This window comes from Cetorhinus maximus, chromosome 5, assembly GCF_964194155.1.
Source record: "Cetorhinus maximus chromosome 5, sCetMax3.hap1.1, whole genome shotgun sequence".
Lineage (NCBI taxonomy): Eukaryota > Metazoa > Chordata > Chondrichthyes > Lamniformes > Cetorhinidae > Cetorhinus > Cetorhinus maximus.
The window spans coordinates 48880335-48898582 of record NC_135883.1 but is presented as its reverse complement, the minus strand read 5'-3'; the positions used below and the strand labels follow the sequence as shown (position 1 = coordinate 48898582).

General features: G+C 41.2%; 1 protein-coding gene across 4 annotated transcripts in view; it reads right to left on the bottom strand.

Moving 5' to 3' along the window:
* Positions 1–18248, bottom strand: part of fam135a (family with sequence similarity 135 member A) — a 257651-nt gene that overhangs the window by 222795 nt on the left and 16608 nt on the right. For 3 of the 4 annotated variants that reach the window (XR_013576591.1, XM_078541854.1, XM_078541856.1), the window contains exons 2-3: positions 15352–15484; positions 15139–15264 (exon numbers count right to left, since the gene is read on the bottom strand). Coding sequence is in view for 3 of the 4 variants with exons in the window: in XM_078541854.1 (XP_078397980.1) it covers positions 15139–15215 (77 nt within the window). In the remaining variant the exon portion in view is untranslated. Of the gene's footprint in view, positions 1–2617; positions 2748–15138; positions 15265–15351; positions 15485–18248 lie in introns of those variants that run through there. The other variant, XM_078541855.1, reaches the window with a different exon arrangement.

The following is an 18248-nucleotide window of genomic DNA, read 5'->3' as shown; positions in this document are numbered from 1 at the left end:
TCATTAACAGCGCCACCCCACTTCCTTTTCCCCTGTCCTTCTTAAATGTCGAACACCCTTGAACATTCAGTCCCCAACCTTGGTCACCCTGCAGCCACGTCTCCATAATGGCAATTAGATCATACCTGTTTACTTCCTTTGGTGTCATCAATTCATCTACCTTGCTGTGAACGCTCTGTGCATTCAGATGGAGTGCCTTTAATTCTGTCTTATAATTATTTATGCAACTTCTAACCTTACCTACTGGCCCACTAAGGTTTTCCTTCAAGCGTAACTCCTTGACTAATCTTTTAAACACACCTCCTAATATCTCCTTATCTGGCCATTTGTCCATTTTTCCCTTTATAGATATCAAGTATGTTAATGGTAAAGAAACTATGTAAATATAAGCTGTTGCTCTTCGAGTCTGGCTCAATTTCTACAGCTCTTCACCCCATCAAAATCGGACTCTCTAAAAATTGGAAGAATTTCTTGCCAATTCTTTTTCTCATAAGCCTTTAAATTCTACCATATCATGATCACTGTTGCCAAAGGATCCCAGGATCCCCTGACATGTTTTAGCAACTCCCGGTTCCCTGATACATTGTTCCATGTAACAATCCAACATTGTGTTTTCACTCCTGATGCATCATTATTATGCTAGGTGGAGCAGGTGCTGCACAAGCTCAGTCTAATTTTTCCAGTCCTACAGTTCCTTAAAACAAGTTTAAAATTAACATTGGAAACCAGTGAAGAAATAATTGCAAAGGGTTTTTTTACCTCCCCTTCTGTGGAGCATAGAGGAACACCTCTGCCATGTATTGGAGCTTGTATTGAATACAGTGAGAATCCCCAATCTCCATCCCTTTGTTCCCCAATTCATCCACTAGTGAAAACAATCTGACAGCATTTACTCAAGGTAAGGTCACCACTCTCTCCACACCACACTGCTGCTGCTACTGGCATTGCAGAAAAAGCAACCACATTCCTCTCTCCCCCTCCTCCCACCAACCCCCAGTTTCCCCCTCCCCAAGTCCCGATCCTACCCTCCCCAGTTCTGACATCCCAATCTCAGTGTCTTGCCTTTGGACTCAGGGTGTCCTGAACCTTCCAGCCCAGAACTTAATACTTGGATAAAATTGTATCCTGATGTCTGACACCCCTGCTCTAGACTAGGATTTATTTATTTTGTCATTATTTCACTTTGTGGCCATGTCTTGATACTTCGCACAACATCAGTGCCTGCATTTGAATGATAATTTTTTAAAAAAAATTTTCATGGGACGTGAGCTTAAATGGTTAGGTCAGCATTTGTTGCTCATCCCTATCTGCCCTCGAGAAGGTGGTGGTGAGCCACCTTCTTGAACTGCTCCACTCTATGTGGCGTAGGTATGCCCACATTGCTGCTGGGGAGGGAGTTCCAAGATTCTGACCCAGCGACAATGATGTAGTTCTAAGTCAGGATGGTGTGTGGCTTGAAGGCAGGCGGAGGTGTTTCTAGGCATCTGCTTCCTTTGTCCTTCTAGGTGGTAGGAGGTTGCAGGTTTGGAAGGTGCTGTCGAAGGAGCCTTGGTGAGTTGCTGCAGTGCATCTTGCAGATGGTATGCACTGTGCATCGATGATGGAGGAAGCAAATGTTTAAGGTGGGTGGATGGGGTGCCAATCAAAAAGGCTACTTTGTCATGGATCATGTTGAGATTTGCAAGTATTGTTGGAGCCATGTACTAGCCCCTTTTCGTAAAATCTGCCTTTTGTAGGTTTTTGACTCCTTTACCCTTTGTTTTCCTTTGTTTCAAGTGTATCCTTCCTCTGTCTTAATTAGCCCCCCCTACAAGGATATTGGCACTGGTCAGATTACTCTGTTTACAAACATGCCCAAATGTTCTAGGAATCATAAACCCTTCTTGCAACACCATCTTTCTAGCCATACAGTGACATGTCTAAACATTTCTTTCTAAATTGCATGTGGCACAAAGAGTCTTAAGTCTTACTGCACAGGGCCTTGCATCTTATGACCATTGACTCCTAAGTATATAATGATTGTTGGATGAATCCTTTTCTTCGAGAATTTTTCCATCTATTTTGTTATTTCTCTTGCCGTAGCATCCGGAAAGCAACATACCAGTCACACCTGCAATATTGGGCAAAAATCCCCCTAATTACAAAATTCCCACAACTACCACTCATCAATTCTCATGGGTGGGGTCTCAATTCCTCCATGGATGACCACTCACTCTGCTGCTGTGGCATTGCGCTTGGTTAACCTCTTTTGTGCTGCACCATTGCCTTCATTATAGAACTACATGCCATTAGACAAATTCATACTGAAAGTTTCCTCAAGCTAATTCCACCTCTTCTCCCTGTAGATAGTCACCCATATCCCTTCTGCCACTTCACTAATTCTCTCTGTGGGCAATCATCTTTTGGAATCAATTTTCCAGACAATGTTCCTCCCCAAGTATGGTGGTGCGTTGCCACCAGTCCTCAAGATCAACATGCCACTGCTTGAACAACATAACTTTGACAATTCATGCGTACCTACTGAAAACTTTACAGATGCAAGAAATCTCACTTAGCTCCTGATCCCATTACTACTTCTATGATACTGTAGACTTAATGAAAACTAATTCTCATTTACCTGCCTGGTAATGCAGAATCAGGCCTCATATTCTTGTTCTTCCTTCCTCCTGGTTAGTCAGGATTGGTAAAAGCCAAAGTTAGCTCCACTTTTTAAATTTGAGACCCATTTTTAAGCCATCCGTTTCCATCTAAATTATACAAAAAATGGATTGAGATTTACATGATCAGTAAGGCACCTACTCCCACTCTTTTCCTAGTTTCCACTTAAATATTCAAGCCGAATCTGAAGAGAACAATTTGAATTACCCAAATCCTCAGAGCACTCATACTCCAATCGCTCTGTAAGAAAATCTAACGTACCATTTGCCTTCCTAATTGCTTGCTATACTTGCATGCTAACTTTGTGATTCATGTACAACGACACCCAGGTGCCTCTGAACATAAACATTTCCCAGTCTCTCACCGTTCAAAAAAATATTTTTCTTATTTTTCCTACCAAAGTGGATAACTTCACACTTTGCCACATTGTATTTCATGTGCCATGCTCCTGTTCGCCTGCTTAACCTATTTACATCCCTCTGCAGCCTCTTAGCATCCTTTTCACGACTTACTTTTCCACCTAACTTTGTATTATCAACAAACTTGCTTACATTACGCTCAGTCCCCTTATCGATGCCATTAATATCAATTATAAATAGCTGAGGTCCAAGTACTGATCCTTGCAATACCCCACTAGTTACAGACTGCCAATCCGAAAATGTCCCATTTATTCCTACTGTTCCCTGTCCATTAGCAATGATCAATTCATGTTAATATATTACCACTCCAAACAATACCATGAGTCCGAATTTTGTGTAATAACCTTGTGCGTGGAAGCTTGTCAAATGCTTTTTGAAAATCCAAATTCACTACATCCAATGATTCCCCTTATCCATCCTACAGGTTACATCCTCAAAAATCTCTAACATATTTGCCAAATGCTACTTCCATTTCAAAAATCCATGTTTACTCTTCTAAGTCATATTATGACTTTCAAAATGCCCTGTTAACAGATCCCTAATAATAAATGCTAGCATTTTGCCTACCACTGACATTAGACTAAGTGGCCTAAGGGTACATGACAATCCAATGACAGATGATAAACTCGACACAGGTGGGATCACAGAGGCCCTTAAAAGAAAAGAGGCCTCATCTAAATAAATCTCTGAAGAGTCCTGGATAACACCTGGCCAGATGACCTATCACTGACCAGTTGGCGAGATGGGTATTGGCTGGGGGGTTGGGGGGCACTGTCAGGAACGATTCCAAGCAACCTTGGGTGGAAGGGAAGCCTTTGGCAGAGATCATGAGGCAACAGAAGCCTTTGCAGAGGTCAAAGAAGTATGGCCGCCAAGGCTTCTTTGTGAGAACCAGAGGTACACTTTGGACATACAAGGAAGTTTAAAATAAAACAAATCTTCTGGGCTATGATTCATTTCATTAGGTTTTCCTGACGGGGAAGCCTTCAACCAAGACTGCAGATTGGGTCTTTCCTGCCCACTCAAAACAGGAGGTTAACATCAGAACACGGCAGGTAGGCTGCATGATCAGATGGACACAAAAGAAAAGCAAAATACTGCAGGTGCTGGAAATCTGAGATAAAGTCTGAAAATTTTCTGGTCTTCTTGTGATCAGAGGGATAACTGACATCTTTTTAACTGGTCCCCTCCCCCAACCCAGTTTCCGCAGGCAGGAGCAGTTAAAAGTGGGGCCTTAGTAACAATTTCAGGCAGAAGACCTTTGGTCCATCTGGCCCATCTACCCGCAATATTTCCTTGGTGCATTTCTAATAACCTTGAATAGCATCTGTTGATGAGAGTCTGTTTAATTCCTCCTTGAAACCCATTAGGGTTTCTTGTTTCGCCCCTTGTGTCAATAATCAATTTCACAAACTTAACATCCTTTTAGCATAAAAAAAGTCCTCATGAGTGTTTGATTTTCTTTTCTCCTTAGTTTGTAAAAATAACCCCATGCAAAATATTCTGGGGGGCGGGGCGGTGAAAGTCAGAGTCATGGTCCATAATGGTACCAATACATGGGTTAATAAAAATGTTGAGGTCCTGCAGATTTTAAGGAATTAGGGAAGCAGCAGGACTTCAAAAGGTAGTAATCTTCAGATTAGACCCAGTGCCACACGCTAGCAAGGACAGAAATAGGTTAGATCCGTGAATACATGGCTGGAGAGATAGTGCAGGAGGGAGGGCTTTAGATTCTTGGGGCATTGGGACTAGTTTTTTGGGGAGGTGCGATCTGTGCAGGCCAGAGGGGTTGCACCTCAATGTCCTCACTGACCCCCAAAAAAAGATGGAAGGGATAATTCGAGTAATTTATTCAATAAGGGAGGAAGGGGTAAGCCAGGGAACTACAGGCCTGTCAGTCTAACCTCAGTGGTAGGGAAACTACTGGAAGCAATTCTGCGAGACAGAATTAATATGCACTCGGAGAGGCAGGAATTAAGCAAGGACAGTCAGCATGGTTTTATTAAGGGTATTAAGGGGAGGTCGTGTCTGACCGATTTGATTGAATTTTTCAAAAAGGTGACCAGGAGTGTAGATGAGGGCAATGCATTTGACATAGTCGACTTGGACTTCAGCAAGGCTTTTGATAAGGTCCCGCATGGGAGACTGATAACAAAGGTAAGAGCCCATGGGATCCAAGGCAATTTGGCAAATTGGATCCAGAATTGGCTGAGTGGCAGGAAGCAGAGGGTGATGGTCGTGGGGTGTTTTTGTGACTGGATGCCTGTGTCCAGTGGGGTTCCACAGGGATCGGTGTTGGGTCCTTTGCTGTTTGTGGTATATATAAACGATTTAGACTTGAATGTAGGAGGGTTGATCAGTAAGTTCGCGGATGACACGAAAATTGGTGGGGTGGTAAATATTGAGGAGGATAGCCTTAGATTACAGGAGGATGTAGATGGGCTGGTCAGATGGGCTGATCAGTGGCAAATGGAATTTAATCTGGATAAGTGTGAGGTGATGCACTGGGGCAGGACAAACAAGGCACGGGAATACATGATGAATGGTAGGACCCTTGGAAGTACCGAGGATCAATGGGACCTTGGTGTGCATGTCCACCGGTCCCTTAAGGTAGCGGGACAGGTAGGTAAGGTGGTTAAGAAGGCATATGGGGTACTTGTCTTTATTAGCCGAGGCATAGAATATAAGAGCAGGGAGGTTATGTTGGAACTGTATAAAACGCTGGATAGGCCACAGCTAGAGTATTGCGTGCAGTTCTGGAATCCGCATTATAGGAAGGATGTGATTGCACTAGAGAGAGTGCAGAGGAGATTTACCAGGATGTTGCCTGGGCTGGAGAGTTTTAGTAATGAGAGATTGGATAGACTGGGGTTATTTTCCCTGGAGCAGAGGAGATTGAGGGGGGCATGACTGAGGTGTATAAAATTATGAAGGGTATAGACAGGATAGACAGGAAGGAACTTTTTTCCTTGGTGGAGGGATCAGTAACCAGGGGGCATAGATTTAAGGTAAGGGGCAGGGGGTTTAGAGGGGATGTGAGGGAGAATTTTTTCACCCAGAGGGTGGTGGGAATCTGGAACTTACTGCCTGAATGGGTGGTAGAGGCAGAAACCCTCATAACATTTAACAAGTATTTGGATATGCACTTGTGATGCCATGATATACAAGGCTATGGGCCTAGTGCTGGAAAATGGGATTAGAATAGTTAGGTACTTGTTTGACCAGTGCAGACTCAATGGGCTGAAGGGCCTTTTCCTTTGCTGTAGACCTCTATGACTCTAAGTGTAGGCCAGTTAGCTTAACGTGGGTTGTGGGCAAAGTATTGGAATCAATTCTGAGGGACAGTATAAACCTTAATTTAGAAAGGCACAGATTAATCAAGGGAAGTCAGCATGGATTTGTTGAGGGAAGGTTACATCTGACTAATCTGGTTGAATTTTGAGGAGTGGCAACTAGGGTGGATAAGGGCAGTGCAATGGATGTGGCCTGTAGGTCACAGCTTTTCAAGTTGACATCCAAGTAGACATCCAAGTACTTTTTAAGTGTAGTGAGAGTGTTTCTGCCTCACTACCTTGTGTTCCAGGTCCCAAATCCATGTCGTAGTGTATTATGTGAAACAGTGTTAAATGCCTTCCTGAAATTCAGGAAGACAACAGCCACCACATACACCATCACATCCCCATCTTTGAGATCTGCTATTTCTTCAAAGAAATCTAGCAAATCTATTCCACATGCATGACTTCCAACTTCTAAAGCCAGCTGAATGTTCCAGATTAGTGCATGTCTCCAGAGATAAGAGATACTCTCTATGTGCTTTTACTGCTGGGGAAAGTGTTTCAAGGTATTATGAGGAATAATATAATAGTTTGAAACATTTTCCCCAGCAGTAAAACTAAAGGTTCATAATTTGATGGTTCACCTCTGCGGCCTGTTTTTTGAAGATTATAGTCAAATTTGCCTTCTGGTGGCATGGAGGGGCATTCCAATTGGTTAAGCTCCAGCATTGCTGGAATTTTGATGGCAGTAAGTCCCAGTATTCCACTATGCTCGATAACCAAGCATTGAGTAAACCACAAAGACACTTGCACATTCTGATTTTCATCTTACCAATAAATGCACAAAGAGGTTATAATTCATATGTTTGTGCCTGCACAATGGAGTCTTGCGATCACACGTCCAGCTACCTATTACTCATTATTTACTAATTGAAAACATAACTAGCCCATCATGGGTTCTTGTGGTTATACTATAAAAGGGGTTTCTAAATGTATTACAGAATGAATACTAAAGTCTGTATTCATCAGTTGCTGCTGTTCCTACAGATTTTATGCAACCATGTCTTTGTTGGGGCTTTAAAAAACACAAAAATGCACTATGCATGTAAAAGCTCTTAATGTGTGCTTTTTTCAAAACAATATGCAGGCCCGCTGTTAGTTCTGAACGCTGTGCCAGGTTTCATCAAAAAGATTCACCACCAAGTGGTGTCAAGTAAAATAATACTTATCTGGATCACAGGAAATAAAATATTTCACATGGGTAATGGGAAACACTAAAGGTCTGAACTTTCTGAAATCTGGTGTAGTAATTTCAATACAAGGCATGTGTGATTATATTGCCACATCCACTTACTGAATGGTTGGAGAGTCCAAAGTCAGTAAATTATTCAATCATTCAGCATATTTTTTCCTACTAAAAACATCCCTGGGTCTAAAGAGAGAATTATGCTCAAATGCTGCTATTTTTTAACAATCCAATTATTTTAAATGTCATGGAATTTTACTGATTAATTTGAAAAATGTAAGTAAATAAGGGGATTCAAGGTCTTCCTGATATTATTCACTTTGTGCTAAAGGAATCTCTTTTTATACTAGCCCACTTTATTATCAGGAAAGGAAAGGAAAGATAAACAACTTTACCAAAGGGAATGGAGTTTTTTTCAGTATCTTCAGGACTCCTTTCCCACCCAGTCAGCAAGAAACCCAACCAGACATCAATCAAGTAATGAGAAATTAACTAGAGCAAATTAAAGGAGTTAGTGCAAAGAATAGTGATAACGTGAGAAGATTTAAAATAATGTTTGAAAAAGGCAAAGACCAAAAAGTAACAGATTGAAAGAAAGCATATTTTGAAGGGATGAGAATGGAACTAGGGAATGTAGGCTGGAAAAAAAATGTTGACAAAGATGCAGAACACCATTGGGAAATAATTAATAAGGTGGTGAACAGAGTCGAGGAGAAATATATTCCGATAAAAAAAATCTAGCCAATAATGAAATGCCACAGATGAAGAAAGATAGGATACAATTGTGTCTTACTTTTCTTCCATTTCAAAGTACTTAGGCATTAAAGGAAAGGGTGAGAAAAAGGGGTTAGGAAATGTCAAAAACCATTATGAAAACTAAGAAACTACACAAGTAAATTATCAAGGAATATCAAAAGGGATTGTAAAGCATTCTACAGACTTAAATAAATAATGATCAGGTTAGGGACAGGTAGGTACAAAGGTGTGCACAAAATAAACTTACAGGTAATGACAGTGAGTTGGCAGAGATACTGAATAATTACTGTGCCTTGGTATTTACTAGTAAGACTAATATGGTGAACAAATCATTAGAAGAGATCAGAAAAGATAAAAACAGATTTATGATAGAAAGGGGGGAGATAATTCAAAATATTGAAAACAAGGATAAAATCCCTGGTTTGCATTTGCATATTAGAAGTTATGAAAGAGATAGCAAAGGCACAACACACACACATATAAAAAAAGGGCATAGTGCCAGAGGGCTGACGGGACAGCTAATCTTGATCCAAAGTGAAATAATGTTATATTTTTAGACCTAAAAATGTTTTATTCAACAAGTCTAAAAAAAAAATAGAATAATTAGCTCAATGTCAGTGGTAGAAAAGATTATGGAATCTTTATTCAAAGAAGATAAATGGCAGAAGGTGTAGGGGGGACATAAGGAAGAACTTTTTTACGCAGAGGGTACTGGGTGTCTGGAATTCGATGCCCAAGTTGGTGGTAGAGTTAGAAACTTTAAACTCTTAAAAAGTACCTGGATCTGCACCTAAAGTGCTGTAAGCTGCAGGGCTATGGGCTGGATGCAGGAAGATGGGATTAGAAAGGCCACCTGGGTGTCCGCGGGCTGGCATGGACAAGATGGGCCAAATGGCCTTCTTCTGCGCTGTAACTTTTCTATAGTTCTATGGTTCAATGGTTCAATGCAACAGCAAAACCTCTGGAAACTGAAGTGCAGTCGCCACAGATTTCAAAAAGAAAAATGATGCCTGACCAATCATGTTAAGTTATTTGAAGCAGTAACTAGAAGAGTAGGGTAACATAGATCTAATATATTTGGATTTTCAAAAATACCTTAAATAAGGTACAGCATAATAAAATCATGACTAAAGTCAGAGCATGTGGTGTCAGGTAACAGAATAGATAGAAATTGGTGACAAAACAGCATAGGGTTTAAGGGTATCTACTCAGACTGGCAAAATTGGGAAGTGGTGGTCCACAAGGACCAGTGCTGGGACCTGTGTTATTCAAAATTTATATAAACAACAGGGAGTTGGAAATCTGAAGTATAATTTCAAAATTTAGAGATGACACCGAATTTGGGAGATACTTTTTACTGAGGAAGAACATGACATTAATAAACTAGCGGAGTTGGCATGTACCTTCTAACTCCCCTGGACCATGGCCCCACCACCAAGCATCAAGCCATTGTTTCCAGGACTGTCACTGACACCTCACCTATTCTGGAGATCTATCCTCCACAACTTCCAACCTCACTGTCCCACAACCCCTCACAGCCCGTTTCTATCCTGTCCCCAAAATCCATAAACAGGACTGTCCCAGTAGACCCATCGTGACAGCCTGTTCCTGCCCCACTGAACTCGTTGCTTCCTATCTTGATTCCATTCTCTCTTCCCTTGCACAGTCTCTTCCCTACATTCACGATTCCTCTGATGCCCTATGTCATATCAACAGTTTCCTGGCCCTAACCGCCTCCTCTTCTCTATGGACGTCCAATCCCTCTACACCTCCATCCCCCACCAGGATGGTCTGAAGGCTCTCCCCTTCTTCCTTGAACAGAGGTCCAAACAATCCCCATCCACCACCGCTCTCCTCCGTCTGGCTGAACTTGTTCCCTCACTGAACAATTTCTCCTTTAACTTGTCTCACTTTCTCCAAATAAAAAGTGTGGCCATGGGTACCCGCAGGGGCCCCAGTTACAACTGTCTTTTTGTGGGGTATGTGGAACACTCCTTATTCCAGTCCTACTCCTACCCTCCCACAACTCCTTTTCTGGTACAGCGATGGGTGTATCGGTGCCACTTCATGCTCACATCAGGACCTGGAAAAATTTGACAATTTTGCTTCCAATTTCCATCCCCCCAACCTTCGCATGGTTCATCTCTGACACTTTCCTTCCCTTCTTTGACTTCTCTATCTCCATTTCTGGTGATAGACTGTCCACCAATGTTCATTACAAACTCACCGGCTCCCACAGCTACCTGGGATACACCTCCTCACACCTTGCTTCCTGTAAGTACTACATCCCATTCTCCCAGTTTTTCCATCTCCGTCACATCTGTTCCAACGATACCATCTTCTAAAACAGCACTTCTGACATGCCCTCCTTTTTCCTGAGGCAAGTTTCCCTCCCCACTGTGGTTGGCAGGGCCTTGTGATTGTCTGACCCATCTCCCGCACCTCTGCCCTCATCTCTTCACCTCCTTCCCAGAACCATGATAGGGTTCCTCTTGTCTTAACCTTCCACCCCACCAGCCTCCACATTCAAAAACATCACCCTCCACCATTTCTGCCAACTCCAGCATGATGCCACCACCAAACATCTTCCCCTCACCTCCTCTGTCAGCATTTTGTAGGGACTGCTCCCTCAGTGACACCTTGGTACATTCCTCCATCACTTCGAACACATCACCCCCAACACATCATCCCCTTCCCATGCAATCGCAGAAGGTGTGGCACCATCCCCTATACCTCACCATCCAAAGCCCCAAACACGCCTTTCAGGCGAAGCAGCAATTCATTTAGATGAATTGAATTCTTTCAATTTAGACTACTGTATTCGCTACTCATAATGCGGTCTCCTCTACATCAGGGCGACTAAACGCAGGCTGGGTGACCACTTTGCGGAACACCTTCGCTCAGTCATCAAGCATGACCCCTACCTTCCTGTTGCTTGCCATTTCAAAACACCATCTTGCTCTCATGCCCACATGTCCGTCCTTGGCCTGCTGCAATGTTCTAGTGAAGCCCAACACAAACTGGAGGAACAGCACCTCATCTTCTGATTAGGCACTTTACAGCCTTCTGGACTTAACATTGAGTTCAACAACTTCAGACCATGAACTCTGCCCTCCATTTTGATTTTTTTGGCTTTTTTTTCCCCTCAAACCTTTCTTATGTTTTGCTTTCAGAGAGTACTAACCTTTGTTCTGCTATTAACACATTCCGTCATCTGACCTTTAGGCCACCATTAGCACCTCCCCTAGTCTTTAACACTATCATTAACACTCCCTATGTCTACTGCCCATGACATCTTTGTCAATCTCTCCTGAGCTCCCAACTATCCCTGACCTTTTTTGCTGCACTTCCTCTGCAGTATAAAATCCATCACATTTCTACCTCTCTTCAGCTTTGAAGAATCATACGGACTCAAAACGCTAACTCAGTTTCTCTCTCCACAGATGCTGCCAGACCTGCTGAGTTTATCCAGCATTTTTTGTTTTTATTTCAGAGCTGGCAAACAGATTTCAACGTAATAGCAAGGGTAAAGAGGTGGCATACGGCTTGGATAGTAAGAGACTAAGTGGGGTAAAGGAGCACAGTGATCTAAGGGGACACATTCACAACTCACCAAAGGTAGCAACATAGCTTAATATGGCCATCGAATTGAAAAGCAGTTAAACATGTGTAAGACCTTGGTTAGACCACACTTGTAGTACTGTGCACAGTTCTGGGTTTCATATTATAAACAGGATACAGAGGCACGGGGTTCAGTGCAAAAAGATTCACAATTATGATACCTGAGCTGAGAATACATATTTATCAGGAAAGGCAGTACAGGCTGGGGCTCTTTTCTGGAAAGGAGAAGACAGACGTTTTTAAAGTTATTGCAAAGTTTTGATATGGTAAACAGAGTAAAAATGCATCCATTTGTGGGAGAGTCCAAAAGTAGGGGTCATAAAGATAAGCTAATAAATCCAATAGGGAATTCAGAAGAATCTTCTTTACCCAGAGTGAAATTTACTACCGCAAGGTATAGATGAGGTGAACAGGGTATAGACACATTTAAAGGAAAGCTAAATAAGCACGAGGGAGAAATGATTAGAAAGATACGCTGACAGGATTAAATGAAGAGTGATGGGAGGAAGCTTGTGTGGAATATAAATGACAGGATAGATCAGGTGGGCTGAATGGCCTGTTTCTGTGCCATAGACTTTATATAACATTCAATATTTGTTAGAAGTGCAGGTTGTAAATAATTGAACCCCCAGTGTTCAACCAATAAAGGGAGCGATACACTAAAAGTCTGAATAAAACATTCTGATGAAAGATCACAATTTGAAATGTTAACTCTGTTTCTTTCTCCATAGATGCTGCCTGACCTGCTGTGTATTTCCAGCATTTTTGGTGTTAATTAAAAGCCAGAGTCAGGTTGATCAGACCTGTTTTGAGAAGAACAGGAGTGAAATAAAGCTGCATGAAGAGGGTTGCAGGTACAAGGAGATAACTGCTTCAGTCTTTGTCCATGAAACCAGTCTCACTTTAATATCGTAAACGTTGTTTAAAATGAAGCAGCCAGAAACTTACTGACAGTCAGAAGTGAAATTATTTATATACTGGGATTTGTAACAACAATGAGCAATCTTCATTTTAGCAGACCAGTACCCACTTATAACAAATATATGCAACCAAAATTAATTACAAATAAAAAAAAACTCCATTTATATTAGTAAGTTTTTAACTTAAAAAGGGAAAATCCCCACAAATTATGGAAACATTAAATAACTAGTTGTGCCGGCCTGTGTCAGGTCCCAGCTGTATCATTCTCCATCTATTGTTATGATTGCTGTGGTGTACTTATTATTTTTTTCCCAGTAAATTACAATGTGAATTCCCCACTAGAGGTTCAGGGTGCATAATGACCTAACTTATTGCGTTCAGCACCAATACCACCATCGCAGCAATTTCCAGGCCTATACCTCATATGAATATTATAATTCACCAAGTTATGGAGGTGCAACCCAAAGTGAAAAGGCCACATTGTAAAGTGGACTTGTTACCAATGTACCCCATATGCAGTAAAGTTATCATCTTTAAAAACTCATTTACGGGATGTGGGCATCGCTGGCTAGGCCAGCATTTATTGTCCATCCCTAATTGCCCTTGAGAAGATGGTGGTGAGCCACTTCCTTAAACCGCTGCAGTCCATGTGGTGTAGGTACATCCATAGTACTGTTAGGGAGGGAGTTCCAGGACTTTGACCCAGTGACAGTGAAGGAACGGCAATATATTTCCAAGTCAGGATAGTGTGTGGCTTGGAGGGGGACTTGCAAGCAGTGGTGTTCCCATGTGTTTGCTGTCCTTGCCCTTCTAGATGGTAGCAGTTGTGGGTTTGGAAGGTGCTGTCTAAGGAGGTTTGGGGAGTTCCTGCAGTGCTGCTTGTAGACGTTACGCACTGCTGCCACTTTGCGTTGGTGATGGAGGGAGTGAATGTTTTGGATGGGGTGCCAATCAAGCAGGCTGCTTTGTCCTGGATGGTGTCAAGCTTCTTGAGTGTTGTTGGAGCTGCACTCATTCAAGCAAATGGAGGGTGAAATATTTGGCAATGTGTTGTAAGCCATTAAGAAGTTTTAAATGGTAAACCTTGAAGCTGCAGTGCCCCAAGTTAATTTTAAAGGAATACATCAATTTACCAAAATAATTTCTAGTTTACTGCTTTAGTTTTGCATACATTTAATTATTTGTTACAAGTTAAAAAAAATGTAATACCTAACCTTATGAACTTTGAATTATCGTTGATAAATACTGGTCCGGATCTTGCAGTCCCAACAATGGTGAATGCTGAGTTGTTTGCCGCTACTGAGGGCCGCAAAGGCACACAACTTGGGCTAGTTGAGCTGTATTTACCCTAATATGTGCACTGATTTATTTAGGGCTGCTCCTAGCAGGCATAGAGCCTGCTGAGCAGCGCATCACTTTAATTTGGAAGGAGTATCAAAACAGCCCTGTATTCCTGGCACTGCTCCTGCCCATTCCCTTATGCCTCCACTTTGTTGACGACCACAAGATATGGGCCATTCAATATTGATTGGGCTAAATCCAGGACATGTTTTAAAATATTATATTTTCTCAGACGCTAGGAAAGCACAAGTCTAAAGAACAAGTAATATTTCACAGCAGGTTTGTGGCAGAGAGTCAGTATAACTGCACTAACATCTTTCACACAACTTCGGCGTAAAGAAGTTCACACTCATCATACCCCAAATTAGTGCAATCTTGGTTTCAAGTAATTCATTATTGGAGATGATTCTCTAGGGGGGTAAAAAATTACTGGGCTGCTGACACTGTTAAGTCTCATGCACCAACTACTAGCTAGTTATACATCAGGATTAGATATTAAAGTGTTAATTCCACTTTCACCAACTGGAAGGTGCAGGATATTTGGAGCAATTAAAAGGAGTAAAACAGTAACAAAAAAACTGCCTGAAAAATGTTTAGTAAATAATTTCTGTGCTGAAATTCAAGAAGTGTGCATTATTGAGAAAAACATACCTTACACTTATACAATAAAATTACAATCCTAGAATTTGCTGATTTCAGCTTTGACCTCATTAAGCACTGTACAGAGACCTCCTGCCCTTGACACTACTAAGGCAGGCTAAGGTTGAACTATATTTCGCAGCTATGTACTGCACGTTTGCTTTCCGCAGTAATTAAATCACTACAGTATTTAAAATGCAAGCAGTTTGCACTGTTCATCACTTACAGAACCAATAATAGGAATCATCTAAAGAGTAATTACCCCCTCTGGAATAGGTCCACATTGTAAAACTTGTGTAATTCCACTGAGAATTCCACTGTTGCTTGTACCTCAGTCATTTTCTTACTTTAGAAAGATGTAAAACTTTTAGGACATCACCATTATTACCTATAAAAGACAATAATATTTTAGGTTATCAATATCAGAAATAAAATAATTCTAAAATCAGAAAAACAGTCCCAATGTGGTACTTACCTCGGTTTAGACATTTTCCACTGCACCACGCTCATTGCCAATAATTTTTCCCATTCTGTGGCTGCTGTCATACGCACATCTTGAGACAACAAATCAACTTAATTCCTGGGTATCACAATATGGAACACGGCCACTGAAATAAAGCAGTTAATAAAAGCATAAAATGATTATTCGCAATCTGAAGTGTTCTAAAATGAAAAATCAGACTGCAAAAATGACTTGCAGTATCTGGACAAACTAATTAAAAAGTGTGACTACAAAGTGTTATTTATAAAGAATTTCATCAGCAAACTGTCTACTGTAAGCCACAAAAAAGGCAGTTGTCAGGTTTGTGTTATACATAAAATTTGACGTTCTGCAAAAGATAAAAGACTGCAATTCTTCGTGCACAAGGCAATTCAGAGAGGAAAATCAATTAGTTTGGAGATGGCCAAAACCTAAACGCTTTTTTTTACTGCATAAAATCTTGGAGAGTAGTTGAACAGTTTCTCAGACCAAAGACAATCCCAGTTAGGTATGACAGAGAGTGTAAGAATAGTAAGTACCAAGAGAACACACAAATGAGACCCTTTTGAGTGAGTGTGCTGCATACAAGTGCACATGTATAAATGGGCAAGATAGAGCATCCTAAAGCAAGACAGGAAGCATAAACAAAAGGACAAGTGCATGCAAGGCAGTGAACAAGTGAAAGCATGCCAAACCAAGATGGAATGTGCAATAAGAACGAGCGTTTGCAACAAAAAAAAGAGCAAGCCTGGATCAAGATACCAAATGGCTTCAATGCTCATGTGGAAATACCACGTGCAGGGAACAAGCAGGAAAAACCCTGTATACTGTACAAGCAAGGAGGGTATGTGTAGAGTGAATGGGAGTGTAAGAATGTGAAAAAAAAGTCTAAAAACAAGTGCAAGATCACAGAAGTTCAGTGCCACCCACACCAAAGGCCAGCTGTCAACAGAGAGAGACACACAAGTGCTGAAAGCCACTTGTTGGCCACGGCTGAAACTTTGTTATAGGGCAAAAGCATGAATGTCTCTGACGGTACCATTGTGTTATAAATGGAATACAATCCTCCCTTATATTGTAACCTTCCTGCACAATTTGCCATTAGGTACCTCCCTCCACTCATGAATTTAACAGTGGGGGGACTAGAAAAAAACCCTGCTGTTAACATTGTCCAGAAACACTCTTCCATTCATCAATGCCTACACTATCCAGTCAATAATTAGTGGTTTATTTAAAAAAGGTTTGCTACTTTCTTCATTATGACTTCACCTTTAACAGCTTCAAATTCAGCATCTTATCAAACAACTTCCACAATGCCAAAAATTGCTCATTCACTGGCTGACCAACCTCAAAAAGAATTCAAGTGCATTATTCAGTAAAGAACCATTGTGACTAAGAGAACCAATAGGGGCCTATGTTCTATTGAAGAATACTCACATTGCAATGAAATATTAAACCAATGGTAAAAGTGTTTTCTAAATTACCATGGTACATTTATATTGAATGTGTCAAGTTCAAAAAGCATCTCAGAAAGACACCATTACATCAATAAAGATCAATGACCATGTTTATAAAAGCATTGGCTACAGGTGCTCATGATTATTGAGCAGATGCAGCCTCTGACTGCAACTAATAGCAAGTGTCACAGCTTTAAGTCCACTGCAATTATTTGAGAGAGGTTCAGAGTCAAGGTACAGGATCAGCCATGATCTCATTGAATGGCAAATCAATAAGAAGGAAGTTGCCCCAGTATGTGGGAGATACAAAATCTGTGAGCAGCTGGTCCTCCAATCACAGATTCTGGTTCTCTCATGCTGCTCCAGCTCCTGCAATCAGTTTCCCTCTCTCCCGCTCTTGCTGCTCCTCCATAGACAGAATCTATGGTTGAAGGAGCAGCAAGGATGAGAGAGAGGGATCCTGTGATTGGAGAAGCTGGAGCAGTTATTCTAGCTGGTCCCACTGCAGCCATTGAGAGGAGGCTGTTTTGATGAGAAATGTTTGAATATCTGGTTAGTCAAGGAGTGAGGAACCCTCTGGTGGACTTAACATTGCTGGAGGACAAATCATTGTTAAGGGTTACGGAACCCTATCGGCACTGTCATCCTCTTGACACAACAAGGAGAGCAGCAATACTGGTATAATCCAGCATTTCAATTATCACAGTGCCATCCTCCGCAAACAAGAAACTCAAAATGATCAGAACAGAGAACAGAAGCACCCATGGGAATTCTTGTGATGCAGGGAGGTAAAAAAAAAATGGCTTAGTCTATTAATGTACCCATAGGGATTAAGAATTCAGTCAGGCAGCGGATTTTTATGAATATTTTCATTTTTATGTCTGGGTGAAAACTGTCCTGCCTTATACTTGATTTAAACCATCTGATAATTGTGTCACTAATTTTGCAATCCACTGTGTCTCTTTTCATTTCCTTTGTGGTCGTGTCCAGTTAATATACTTTCAAGCCCCATAATTTCCAAGGACTGAAGCACGTGGTAGGTTATTTTGAAAAAAAAACATTTGTTGCTAGCTTATGTTTGTTGTTTTCTTGTGCCAATTTAAATACTGCAGTGTCTTGGAACTTTTAACGCTTTCCTTGTGCGTTGTAATATTAGTTTAGATGCTTTTTGAGGACATTGATGAATTCTTCCAATTCTATTCATGCAAGTCCAAATACCCCACATGTCATCCATTTATCTGTAGTAACACATAGGCAATTTGCAAAGGCAGGGGTAAATTTCTTGCCCATAGCTGTGCATTTGATTTGAAGGTAAAACTCATTATTGAATTCAAAGTTTTTTTTGCTAAACAAAGTGCAGATTATAGTTTCACTTGGTCTGTCAGGTTGGTAAAATTTATTAAAGACATTTCAGACAGCCAGCATACTTCGTGT